This window comes from Drosophila ficusphila, unplaced genomic scaffold (genome assembly GCF_018152265.1).
Source record: "Drosophila ficusphila isolate 14025-0441.05 unplaced genomic scaffold, ASM1815226v1 contig_414, whole genome shotgun sequence".
Taxonomy (NCBI): domain Eukaryota; kingdom Metazoa; phylum Arthropoda; class Insecta; order Diptera; family Drosophilidae; genus Drosophila; species Drosophila ficusphila.
In genome coordinates, this window is record NW_025064328.1 from 717,192 (window position 1) to 729,552 (window position 12,361).

General features: G+C 43.9%; 3 protein-coding genes across 4 annotated transcripts; 2 read left to right on the plus strand and 1 right to left on the minus strand.

Moving 5' to 3' along the window:
- The first annotated feature begins 77 nt into the window (after nucleotides 1-77).
- Nucleotides 78-10,238, plus strand: LOC108095194 (macoilin-2). Of its 2 annotated transcripts, none has more exons than XM_017196200.2 (11): nucleotides 78-222; nucleotides 3,660-4,045; nucleotides 5,007-5,151; nucleotides 5,219-5,345; nucleotides 5,423-5,549; nucleotides 5,614-6,419; nucleotides 6,826-7,122; nucleotides 7,428-7,532; nucleotides 7,599-8,257; nucleotides 8,318-8,510; nucleotides 8,571-10,238. In XM_017196200.2, the coding sequence occupies exons 2-11, from the start codon at nucleotides 3,966-3,968 to the stop codon at nucleotides 9,158-9,160; spliced, it is 3,129 nt and encodes a 1,042-aa protein (XP_017051689.1). In that variant the 5' UTR covers nucleotides 78-222; nucleotides 3,660-3,965; the 3' UTR covers nucleotides 9,161-10,238. The 2 variants fall into 2 exon arrangements, with proteins under 2 accessions (XP_017051689.1, XP_017051690.1); XM_017196201.2 differs by having other exon boundaries at nucleotides 79-222; nucleotides 5,614-6,245.
- Nucleotides 10,239-10,301: 63 nt separating this feature from the next.
- LOC108095196 lies at nucleotides 10,302-10,883 on the plus strand. Its single transcript, XM_017196203.2, has 2 exons — nucleotides 10,302-10,474; nucleotides 10,536-10,883. The coding sequence occupies exons 1-2, from the start codon at nucleotides 10,390-10,392 to the stop codon at nucleotides 10,787-10,789; spliced, it is 339 nt and encodes a 112-aa protein (XP_017051692.1). The 5' UTR covers nucleotides 10,302-10,389; the 3' UTR covers nucleotides 10,790-10,883.
- LOC108095195 (high mobility group protein 20A) lies at nucleotides 10,879-12,245 on the minus strand. Its single transcript, XM_017196202.2, has 2 exons — nucleotides 11,753-12,245; nucleotides 10,879-11,690 (listed from the first exon to the last, which is right to left on the minus strand). Exons 1-2 carry the CDS (start codon nucleotides 12,154-12,156, stop codon nucleotides 10,991-10,993), a joined length of 1,104 nt encoding a protein of 367 aa, XP_017051691.2. The 5' UTR covers nucleotides 12,157-12,245; the 3' UTR covers nucleotides 10,879-10,990.
- Nucleotides 12,246-12,361: the final 116 nt, after the last annotated feature.

Consider the following 12,361-nt stretch of genomic DNA (forward strand, 5'->3'; position numbering starts at 1 on the left):
GGACTTATCGTCAGGGCTTCCATTCACTACTTAAAATTGAACTAGTTCATGAATCAATTCGCAATCACAATTTTCGATAGCAAGAGTCATCGTTTTGATTCCATCTCTGATTTTGATTTCGTGTTAAAATATACAAAACTCGAGTTAATCGATACTGATCCGGAAAAAATATATGCACAACGGTTACGGTTACGCGGAGAGGATATGCAGTGCTAATTAAGTGTAAGCATCAAAATAATTGCCGAAGTGCAAAGAAAAATTTTCGGGTGCCAAAGAATCTACACACACACGCAATTCGAGCACATACATATGCTCACAGACTCAGCGCAGTTGTGGGAAATGTGCAAATTTGATCAAAAATCCTCTTGAAAGTAAATAAGCAGAGCTGTAACACCAGTGAAAAATGAAGTGAAATAATCAGATTAGCGCCGTGAGCTGCTGAAAATGGCAAGAGCAAGGCCAAAATACTGAAAAAACGTGTGCAATTTTGCAGTGCTTTTTGGCTGTGTATATCGTTGTGTTCGTTTAGCTGAGGAGTGTAAAAAATACATAGGTGTATACATAGGTGTCCCTGTACGTGTGCCAGCCGCCAACAAACCACACATACTCACGCACACAGGAGCAAACGTAACCGCAGTCGACGCTGGCAGAGAAGGGAGAGCAGAAAGGATGCTTCCTGGCAGAGAAGAGAGAGCAGAAAGGATGCTTCCTGGCCAAAATGTGGATGCTGTTCAAAAGCTCACCCAAAACCTCAAACCCCTTCTTCTTCAAATAGTCGAACAACTTTTCACTTTTCGCCCGCTTCAGTTGTTGTTTTTTTTTTGCCTTTTGACTGCACAAACATGCATACCCATACACACACACCGACAGATGTTTTGGTTTTATTCTAGCTATTTTGGGAAGAACAAAGGTGATCAAGAGAGCCAACCGGCATCAATGGGCTTTCGTTATTTGTTTGCTTAATTTATTGAGTTGATACTTTTATCTGATAACCACCACCCATAAAAGTCGCCAGCAACAAAATGTAAAGCGGCTCTTATCGCCAGATTCCCGCAAAGTTATGCAAAAAAAGGTCACCAAAATATATACAGCAAATTACCGCATTTTATCAAAGTTCTTTAGCCTTTGTTGCGCGTACAATTTTTTGCCCTGTCGTTGTTGTTTTCGTTTTTGTTTTTGTTTTGTGGCTTTTCTAAATGCGATGAGCGCAGAGTCTTGCCGTGTATTTGTGCACTATGCGTGGGAGTATGTCAGTCCGATCTCGTTTTTGGCCATCGAAATGCAATTGGGAAAGTGTGAAATAAAAGAGAGCGGGAGAGAAAGAAACAACTCTGGCAAGAGCAGAATAACTTAATGAGCTGTCGCTTTTGTTGGTAATACGCCTTCCAAACTTTGGTTTCTTTAACGTTATGCTCGAAAATTTTGTTTCCAATTCGTTAATGATTTCGCCATAAAAAATGTTTGTTTTATATTTTTAAAATTAAAAAATTTAGTTCGGCTTTAAAAGTTTTAAAACAGGAAACAATTCCGACAATCTTATTGCCAGTTATTCATACTCATTGTGCCTATAAAATTTTACGACATAAATTGTTTGCTGGTCTAATAGATTTAAGGTTCTACAAATTTAACTTTTACCATAGCTTGTGGTAAAAGATTTCAGAAATCGAGTGGTAGATGATTTCAAAATTGACTAGTATAATAAATCAATACAATAAACGCAATGGAGATAAATGATAAACAAAATGTTGATATTAAAGTGCCATTCAAGTTGGGTGCAAAATAAGAAAATCTTTATGTTAATTATGAATTTGACTTCGACGCAAACAGGCATTCCAAAATGGCGGATAGGAACGCAGACAAGCAAACAGTTGGACAAAAAGGAAGCTTATTGAGCATTCAGGTGTCCATTTGTGGTCCATCACAGGAGGAGAAAGAGAAACCGAAAAAGGAACAGGACAATCGAGCAACAGCGCCAGACGTCATCGCCAAGCGGAGCTTCCTCTGCTGCTGTTGCCATTTGTTTTTGCTGCCATGTGGCCATGCGATGGATGCGCTCCACTTTTGGATGCTATTTATAAACCTTTTCACCCGTATACATACACACAACAAGGATGCCAGGCCAGTGATTCTGCTCTGCTTCCTTGAAATCTGCATAGTTCCGCTTCCGATTGAGTTTGGCGCAGTCGCATTGGCAGTCCGTTCCAAATCCATAACCATATCCCATATCCACAACCATATCATCATCATCCATCTTGTATTGGCGCAACAGAGCCATGTTCCACCGAATTTACCGGGCAGCATCCACATCCACATGTTGAGAGGTAGTGGGCACAGTACACTTCCCCCTTCGTCCTCTAACAGAATCCCGTTACGTCCCTCAATTCCCACACCCCAAAAAATCTAGATTGCATTGATTTGTTTGTGTAGTGAACGAGTGAGTGTGCGTGTTTTCTGTCTGCACTTGTCCTTTTTTGGATATTTATCACTGATAAATATTAGTGATTCCCATTCAGTAAATCTGGATTTTATATGGGCTTATAAACTTATTAGGGTTCGGGGTTTACAACAACATCAGGTTTATTGATTTTGGCTGATATGAAATACCTTTCTACTATCTATTTCCCCAAATTCTTTTTTATATTCTGCGATTTTTTGAAAAAGATATTCATTCGAACCACATTTATGTATTGCCTTGTTTTTATCGAAAATAAACTCTTTAATTAGCATGGAAAGCTATTGTCAGAAAATTTAAAGTCATAATAAAATACTTTATTTCCGCCAATCTGCAGCGATTTTCAGAGCCCCTTAGTGACACGTATCTGAGTACACACACCTCTGTAATACAATCACACTACAGGTGTGCTTTTAACGCTTTTTAAATCTCTCAGAAGCTCATGCATATCTTCATGCATAAGCAATTTATTATTGACAGACTGTTCTGAACGGTTTGTTTTGAATAGTTTGGTGTCTTTTCTCTAGTTAAGGAATTATTTATGAAAATATTCGAATTCTTCATTTTAAGAGCGTTCTAAATATTTATGCATTCGGTCGAGGAAAAGCAATTCAGTTTTGATTGTATGTGTGTATAGGATTCGCCAAAATCACACCGACTACTAGTATATATGACTCATGGCTGTCAAACTATCTTGGTCTTCCAAATAATGTTTCACAATAGTCGTAATTGTAACATCACTTAAATAAGTTGACTTGTAAAATAAGTCTTTCATTAGGCAGGTTTTAAAAATTATTACTTTGCTTCACTGGCTGACACTGCAGCTTCTATTATATTATCCTCATTGACTTGGCATTGGCAACCGTATGTAGTTCTGGTGTTAGAATTTGGATATCTTTCAAATTTTGAACTTGCCTGTCCGCATTTCAAACGCCCGCACTTGTGTAAATACGCGACCAATGCAGAACAAAGCGAAAGTGCAATCAGAAGAATAGCAGGCCTAAAAATAACATTTTTGTTCTTACTTATTATAAATTGCTGATGCTTTTAAATAGGAGTAGTGGCATTTGGTCAATTTCGGCTGAGAATTCAATGCCAAGAAGAGGATTGGGCGCGTTTTCTCACATACTTTCGTCTTCTTTTCGCTCTCGTTGTTTGAAATCTCTCATACTCATCACCCCTTTGTCTTTGTGTCATATGTTTGCAGTGTGAAAAACGAAAAGCCGGCTCAGCAGGAGGCGAAACACATTTTCCAAACGCATCAGATGTAAATGAGATGCCGTCGCGCCGGCAGCAAGGGCAGCAGCAAGCAAAACCACGCCGACATCGCCACCGGAAACATCAGGAGCCGCTCCAGCAGCATCTGATTATCAAGTGAAAAGTGGAGTGAAAGATTCGATCCGTTCGATAAAATTCTTAAGTGGATAGGATAGAAAAGGGAAAAGCGAACTAATCTAGGGGAGACAGGGATATCAAATCACTCTTGGCGGAGGACACAAGCCGCGCATCCAAGATGAAGCGGCGCAACGCGGATTGCGGCAAACTTCGGCGGCCGATTAAGCGCAACAAAATCACAGAGGGCATGTACGGCAGGTGAGTGCTATTATCTATTTAATCAACTACTTAAATTAATACTATCAAGAACTGGTTGATTACAAAGAAAAGTCCAAGACTTTGGCCTAACAAACTCACTGATAACTTTCTTATGTAAGGCATACGAACTTATAAGTAGTTGTTCAGTTAACAAATATTCCAGTGGACATTAACATTAAATGTGAAAAAATTGAAGAATCACGCACTATAAGTCTGCAGTCACTTTTGTCAGCGATTACAAAATCTCATGAATTTTGTCACATCCCATTAATTTAATGTTTGTTATCTCACGATCAAGACGCTTCTTAATTGAGGTAATAAAGATACTTTTCGATTTATTGACATGCGAACTGCCCCCCAAGTCAACTTGATGATTATCAGATTTCCTGAGGCGCAAGAGAACGACCACAAAATTCCGAGAGTGTTCTCATGTGGCTGAAATGGTTCTCCTCGCCTCTGCGCTTGCTTTCTTATTATTTATACGATTGTTTACTTTTTGATTGCGCCTTATAGCTGTTGTTTTATGGTGTTATGCATGTATTTATTTGGACGCTACTCGTTTTTGGCATTTTACCCGCCTCTTCGCGCTTCTGTTTTGTTAGATTTGTTTTTTCTTTTCATTTTTGACGCTGCCTTGGCTAATCTTGTTAAACTTTTTGTGTGCTGATCTCCTCCGAAAGTCCGAAAACATGTTATTCAATATTTATTGTTTATATTTTGTTATTTAAGGGGACAAAAAAGGGTTCCTCGATTTGAGTCAAAACGTTTCTAACGATTGAAGAATTTTGTTATTCCACACATTTAAGCAAATTAGAAAGACAGCAATGTCCTCAGTTCTTTAGATTAAAGATCATTACTAAAGAGATTTTAGATAATAGTAGAGACTATGCAGAATATTAATGAAAAGAATAAACTATCGCTTTTTTATCGTTTTTAAACCTTTTGCTTTTCTTTATTGCAGCACAACAGTGTTGTACATGAAGTTTCTGATCCTTTGGGCCATCGTGATGGTTGCCGACTTCATGTTCATGTTCCGCTTTGAGTTCTTGTGGCCATTTTGGCTGCTCCTTCGCTCCGTACACGATTCCTTCAAGTACAAGGGACTGGTGAGTGGAGTGGGGTTACCCCCGATGTGATTGAAACTTACTTTATCTAAGCCAACTTCATTTGCAGGCATTCTCCGTTCTGTTTGTGTGCATAGCGATAACGTCGGATCTGGTCTGTTTGTTCTTTATACCCGTTCATTGGCTGCTCTTCGCAGCCAGTACATATGTTTGGGTGCAGTACGTCTGGCACACAGGTGCGTCATCCACCGCCAGAGTGGCGTCGTCGTCGTCGTGCATCTTCTCCTAACACGCTCACCCATTTTCATTGCAGATAAGGGTATCTGTTTGCCGACCATAATACTCTGGATGTTATTTGTCTATCTGGAGGTGGGCATACGATGGAAAGACAGTCGTCACATGCCTCACTTGGATCTCTGCCGGCCGTTCGCAGCGCACTGGTGAGTGCTCTTAACCAGATTTAATGTTAATGGGCTTTTGATAATGCATTCTCATCAATTTTAGCATTGGCTATCCGGTTGTCACGCTCGGATTTGGCTTCAAAAGCTACGTGGGCTACCGCATGCGCCAGCGCAAGCAGCGCGAGGTGGCCAAGGACAACGAGTTCTACATGCAGCTCCTGCAGCAGGCTCTGCCCGCGGAGGAGGCGGCCGACGAGGCGTCTGCGGGGGCGACAGGCGGCACATCCAGCACCGTTGTGGTGGCCAACGGATCGGCCACCTCGGCGGCTCTGGTCTCATCGGCCGGAGCAAACGCGGCGAACGGCATTTTGGCCACTGCCACGCAAGCACAAAACCATCATGAGCATCATCACAGCGGCGGCGCCGGCGCCAGCAGCAGCAGCTCGAGCAATAGTAATCATCACCATCACCACCATCATAGCAACAGTAGTAACAACAGCGGTAGCAGCCACAATAGCAACGGTAGCAACAGCGGCGGCGGCGGCAAGGACAACAACAGTTCGGGCGACAGCACAACGGCGGCCGCTTCAGCGTCATCGACAGCGTCTTCAGCAACGGGAGCTGCGGCAGCTACTTCGTCTGCGTCCACGTCCTCCGGCTCCTCAGCGTCATCATCGACGGCGGCGGCAGCGGGCAAGCAGTCGTCGGCGTCTGCCGCATCCACAACCACAACAGGTGCAGCAACAACCACCTCTTCCACCACTCCCGTCTCAGCTCTCTCCGCTTTGGCTGCCAGTTCGGCGAATCAGCAGCAACAGCAGCAGCAACATCAGTCGAGGGCGGCAGCATCTTCTGCCCGTTCTTCCTCCTCCACTTCCGAAGGTGCCGACGCTGACGGTTGTTGTGGTGGTAATATTCTCTTCAGCTGCTTTCTGCTGCCCCTCACAACAGCAAAAAAGAAAAAAGAACAAGAACAACCCACTAATTTGTACCAGACACATTTGTATGTTTCTGTATGCGCATGTAACCCACGAATCCATCTATACAGTAACCGCCAGCGAGGCTTCCTCGCGTTGTTTAACCCACAGCAACCACAGTCGGCCGTTTCAGCCCTTACAATGTCGAAACCTTCATATCATTATGTTCCTGCTGCAATGCAAATCTAATTCCGATTGTCAGCAGGAGGCCTGAGCAACTAATAACGTCCCCTGACCCCATTTACCCCCTCACCAAATCGATAAAAACACAATTATGTTGTACACCGCCGTGTATAAATAACCATGCACTTAACAAATCTATTTATATACTCTTTCAGCAACCTCCAATGGTCACGCTGGTGGTTCAAGGAACCATCGACGCAGCATGGACAAGGATAAGCATCGCAACAAGGGTGACGCTGCTGATAACGAGCACAACAATGGAACCCGACACGGCGGGGGTAAAAATAGCAGCAACAACTATCACCAAGTCGATAGCGGCGCTGCCACAGCAACCACAACAGTAACAGCCACATCAAGTAATAGTAAGGATAAGGATAAGGAGAAGTCAGACTGGGATAGTAGCACCAACTATCCACAACAACAGCAGCAGCAGGGCGGGAAGGAAAAGCACGGTGAGTGAGTTATTAGAACCAATGATTTGATTAGCTTCAAGAGCGCGAGCAGATAGCCATTAATCTTATCGATTGTGCTTATTAATCGTCGTAATTAAGTTGGTCAATTATTTTGTGTGGTTTCTGGAGAGCTCCCGGCCGTCCTTCATTCTCTTATCATTTAATCGATGTTTCTATCGCTGTGAAGGATTAAGGGAGCTGCATATCTGGGCACTTAATTGGCTTAATATCTCTTATCGAACGGTTTCAATTGACCCTATTGCTTTTACTATGTAATATAGAAGAACTTTTTTTTACCATTTCAGAAAAAAAGGCAGGCAACGCTGTCCCAAACGGAAATGCCAATCACCTCGAAGTCGAGGAAACGCCTAGTGTGGAACCAGCACCACCGGCAGAAAAGGCGCCCAAGGGTATGCGAGAAATAAATAAAAAACAAATTAAAGGGTAGTTGATTAATCCCACGATCCCTTTTTCAGGTCGACGCAATCGCGGCAAGAAGGATAATGCTGCAAAGGACAATCACAGCCATCAGCAACAGCTGGCTCAGCAACAAAAGGAAAAGGACAAGGAGAACACAGCCAATAACAACAACAATGATGCTAGTTCGGTATCTTCTTCGGCGAGCTCCACATCAAGCAATGCCATCGCACACTTGGCCAGCAAGGTGGTCTCAAAGATCTGTGAAACCTGTCTCAAACTGGAAGCCGATGTTAAGAAATATCGCGCCGAAATCAGCCACATGAAGCAAATCGAAAATGAACTTCGCCAGAAACTGGACGCCAATCTCACCAGCAAGTCCACGTTGCAGGCCAAGCAGAAGGAGTGCGACGAGTTGGAGAAGCGCATCCAAGAGCTAAACAACGCACGACACGCCGATATGCTCAATCTGCAGACAGTGGAACGGAGGCTCAACGAGGAGCGTCGGCAGAAGCAATCCCTGGACTCCCAGCTGGCCAACGAGAAAAAGGCTCGCAAGGTGGCCGAGGAGAAGGCAGCTCGCCCCGAGTGCAGTTCCCAGTGCAAGCAGCGGCGTCAGCAGATGGATGAGGAGCAAAAACGACTACGCAGCGAACTCAAACAGACGGAGGAGGCCAAGCAACATGCCGTCGAACATGGACGAAAATTTGAACAAGAGGTAAGCGTTCATAGTAGTTAAGACCATCAAAAACATAAATATTAATTTTGATATTTACAGTATCGCATGCTGGAGGCCAAATTACGGAATCGTGAATCGTCGCAGCCCGACCCTGAGATGCTATTGAATGCCCTGGCAGCCATGCAGGATAAAAACTCAACGCTGGAGAAGAATCTATCCGCAGAGACGAGAGTCAAGCTGGACTTGTTCTCGGCTCTGGGCGCTGCCAAGCGCCAGATTGAAATATCTGACAGTGAGTATTGGTTTTGTCAAGTGGAAAATAATGATTAAAATTGTTTGATTATTTTCGTAGACCATCGTCGCTCCAAGGAGGATGAGGTCATTGATCTCAAGGCAAAGATTGCCCAACTTCTGGCCGTGATGCCAGACAACTTGTGCATGAACACAGGCCCACATGGACCGGCGAGCAGCATTCTGCGCATGAACGACACGCCGCCGCTGCAGTCGGGTCCCGGACCGTCCTCGCCCATGCTCAGCCTGAGTGCTGCGCAGGATTACCAGCAGCATCAGCAGCACCAACAGCATCAGCAGCACCAGCAACATCAGCAGCAGCAGCAGCAGCAACATCAGCAGCAACAGCAGCAGCATCAACAACATCAGCAACATCAACAGCACCAGCAACATCAGCAGCATCAGCAACACCAGCAGCATCAGCAACACCAGCAGCATCAGCAACAGGGCGGCGGAGGTCCTGTCTCCCAGCAGCAAATGGTGCCCGTCAGCGTGGCGGCTGCCTTCCAAGTTGCTGCGGCCAATGCTGCTGCTGCCAACGGCAACGCCGGCTCAACGCTGGATCCGAATGCTAGCGTGTACACGCCCAAGACGGGCAACATGATGGTGGTGTCGCCGGTGGGCATGAACCCCAACGGTGCGGATGCCTGACGCCAACAGCAGCAGCAACAGCAGCAGTCCTTGACGTCGTCGTCGTCGTCGTCCTCGCATCTGCATCTGCGACGACAAGTTTGAGATTATTATACTTTATATGAATTAGGGAAAACAAACGCAAGCAACCGTCGCCACAGCAAACGATGAGCAGCACGAAATCCGGTGCCGGATCCAAGCAGTTTGCATACAATATCTGAATGTCCGTAATATGAATAAGCAGTTTCCTTTAAAATTTAAAAAACACCGCCACAAAAGCGCAGGCAGCACTGATGAATGCAGCTACAAATTGCTGAACATTTTCCGTTTTACATTTTTCTTCAAAATCTGCAAACAAAACAGTTTCCTCCTTGAATTTGGCATTCCAATTGAAATTTTTCTTGAAGGCCTTAATGACTCACTCCGATTGAAAATTCTCAGCTCATTCAAACCCTCTTAATTGAATCGGCTGCCCCGCCACCACACCATACACACATTCAGTATCTCCCTCTTAACACGAAAAGTAAATGATTACTTTAACAAGATGATTTGGAAACTCGAATCACATTTGAAAAAAAAAACAAAAAAACAAATAAGAACAGAACACAAATTTCTAAAAATAATAACAAAATGAAAATGGCGATTCGTATTTTAATTAATGATGATAGCCAGGGAAACTACCCCATGATCCTTTGTACAATGTTTTTCATTTTTACCGAACGCTGTGAGAGAGTTGGACCAACCTAAGTGATGGCCTTTGATCTTGGGGAGATCGCAGCTGCCCTGCTCGACCTCTGCCCCCTGATTCAATGGAATATATTTTTGAAGTCTGCGCCCTTGATTTATTATCTCATTAAATTATTTTTGTTATAAAACCTTAAATGTATGCTATAATTTAGAACTTACCATTTTTGAAAAACATCAAACGAAAAACGATTTTCTTTTAAGTTTTAATTTATTTTTGTTTAGTTCTGCTGTTCCTAAGAAAGAAAAAAATCGAAAACAACTAAGAGAAACGCTTTGGTTTATTTACGAGAAGTGAAACGTCGACTATTTTGTTTAATAATAAAATAACCATTCGCTGCGAGAAGCAAGTACATATCATTTTGTTTATTTTCACTGCTTGTGTTGATATATTTTCTTTGCTCATAGCAACCCTTGCTTGATTTGCTTATGTTCGTTCCCCCAAGGGCGTTATTCTCCAAATCCGTTTTACAAAGCTATACTTATACCAGAAAATCACATCAAAAATGCTCCTGAATTTCATTTACGATGTGCTGCAAGCCATTGCGAATGCTATCTACGCAACAGTAGCAACTATTTGGCAAATCGAACGTAAGTGAATAGTTCTTAATTATGTTGTCCTTCATCCGAACGATTCAAACCCCCCCAACAGAGACATTAATAAACTTCATGATGTCCTCGTTTCTGTTTGTTCTTGGCCTGGCCTGCCATCCGATCATGGTGATCCCTATGCTGATGGGCTGCTTTTACATTTTGCGCAACTTTTGGTACCGTCGTGTCAAGAATCCCAGGGTGGAGAACGCTGCTGATGGAGTCCGCCATGTTCCGCTTAGTCCACGACTTCCGCCCTATCGCAACTTTGGAAACCTTTCCGCTCTTAACAATGATTCACCCAAGGAAAACTGACTATATAGAAACCAAAAGCGCTTTTAAATTTTGTCATTATTAAAAGACTTTGGAGAGTTTGATTGGTGGAATACAATGCAACTGGCGAATACTAGATTTCTTGGATATATTATTTAAAATACATAAATATTAAATACATGAACGGATAAAAGGGCTCGTAATTCTGGGTTTTCTACAAATACTTAAATGGAATGAACGCTTTTAGGGTTTTAGCAGGCTGGTGGTGTCCACCTTTCGCAGAGCTTCTCGTGCCTTGATTAGAGTGACGTTGTTTGGCTGACCAACGAGCCCGGCTAGATGTCTTATGTACTTGTCAATGTTGCCCACACTGGGACCACTTGGCTCCAGATTTGGCAGTGAGATTCCCCCAAGCGCTGTGACCAATTTTTGGCGCAAGCCCCGAACGTATGCCTCCAAGCGCCGGTTCTCCTCCATTAGTTCGGTCACCTCGCCCATCACCTTGGCATAGCCGGCCTTTGTATTGTCAACGTGCTGTTCCAGCACAGCGTTCTGTTGCTCCAGATCAGTTTTAGCTTTGCGCAGGGTCCTAAGCTCGTTCTCGGTGCTGCGATTGTGCTCGATAAACTCGTTGGTGTAGATGGGTATCTCGCCGGGCTGTAGAGGCCGTGGAGCAGGCGTCACATTATTGGCAGCGGGCTGAACGGGAGCCGGTGGAGTTGGAGGTGGAGGCGTCTGGGCACGCTTCACTTTAGCCAGTGGAACATCATCGGGGTCCTCGCTCTGCCGTTTCACCTGTTTTGCTTTGGTCTTCTTCGCTTCAGCCTTCGGTGTTTTCTCCTTCGGCGAATTGTCCAACTTGGTCGCCTTCTTCGCTTTGGCCAACTCTTTTGCCACAATTTCAGGGTGTTCCTTGAGAAACATTTGCAGCTGCTCTTGATAGCTATGCAATTTATTGAAACAAATGAGTGTGCTGCTGTCATATGGGGTTTCGAAATGGCTTACATGGCTTTGTCCTTGGCGGCGGCCTCCATGTAGGGCAGCTTCCTTTCCTCGGGCAGCTGGTGCCACTCTTCACCAATGATCCTTGTGTGTTCCAGTGCCGTTCGTTGTGGCTGCTCTCTGCGAAGTTCCTCTCGCCGATCGTTCATGAAACGGACATAGCCATTGAGTGGCATCTTCGGAGCTCCTGCTACGTTGATCCGTCGCTGTGTCAACTTTTTTAATTCGGATTGCAGATCGGATTCCGAGTGGCGACCCTTTGGGTTTTTGGTTTTCTTTTTTCCTTTTACCGGCTTGTCGTCCTCGATTTCCTCCACGGTTACCGAATCCAGAGATTGGGAAGCAATTGGCACGGGGGCCGGGGACTCCATTACTGCATCTGGGGTCTCAGTAGATGGATCCGTCATGTCTGTCTTTTCTTTATTAGGTTTATTGCATGTGCGATTTTATTGCTTTATACCTGTGCAAGTTGTTTTTACAGTAAGACCAGCGCTCCAAAAACTAGTTCCATTTTTATAAACAAATATTTTTTTGGAACTAGTTCAGCTCTGCATATAAATTTCAACTTACCAATTTAAAAACAACAAGAATAAATCTTATAATGCTATTATA

Bases quoted from the DNA above. Each gene is read 5' to 3' on its own strand.
- LOC108095195 (XM_017196202.2), bottom strand. From the start codon at position 12,156: ATGACGGATCCATCTACTGAGACCCCAGATGCAGTAATGGAGTCCCCG. The intron at 11,691-11,752 runs GTAAGCCATTTC...TAAATTGCATAG, and splicing joins GCCGCCAAGGACAAAGCCAT to CTATCAAGAGCAGCTGCAAA.
- LOC108095196 (XM_017196203.2), top strand. From the start codon at position 10,390: ATGCTCCTGAATTTCATTTACGATGTGCTGCAAGCCATTGCGAATGCT. The intron at 10,475-10,535 runs GTAAGTGAATAG...CCCCCCCAACAG, and splicing joins AACTATTTGGCAAATCGAAC to AGACATTAATAAACTTCATG.
- LOC108095194 (XM_017196200.2), top strand. From the start codon at position 3,966: ATGAAGCGGCGCAACGCGGATTGCGGCAAACTTCGGCGGCCGATTAAG. The intron at 5,346-5,422 runs GTGCGTCATCCA...TTTTCATTGCAG, and splicing joins GCAGTACGTCTGGCACACAG to ATAAGGGTATCTGTTTGCCG. The intron at 5,550-5,613 runs GTGAGTGCTCTT...CATCAATTTTAG, and splicing joins CGGCCGTTCGCAGCGCACTG to CATTGGCTATCCGGTTGTCA.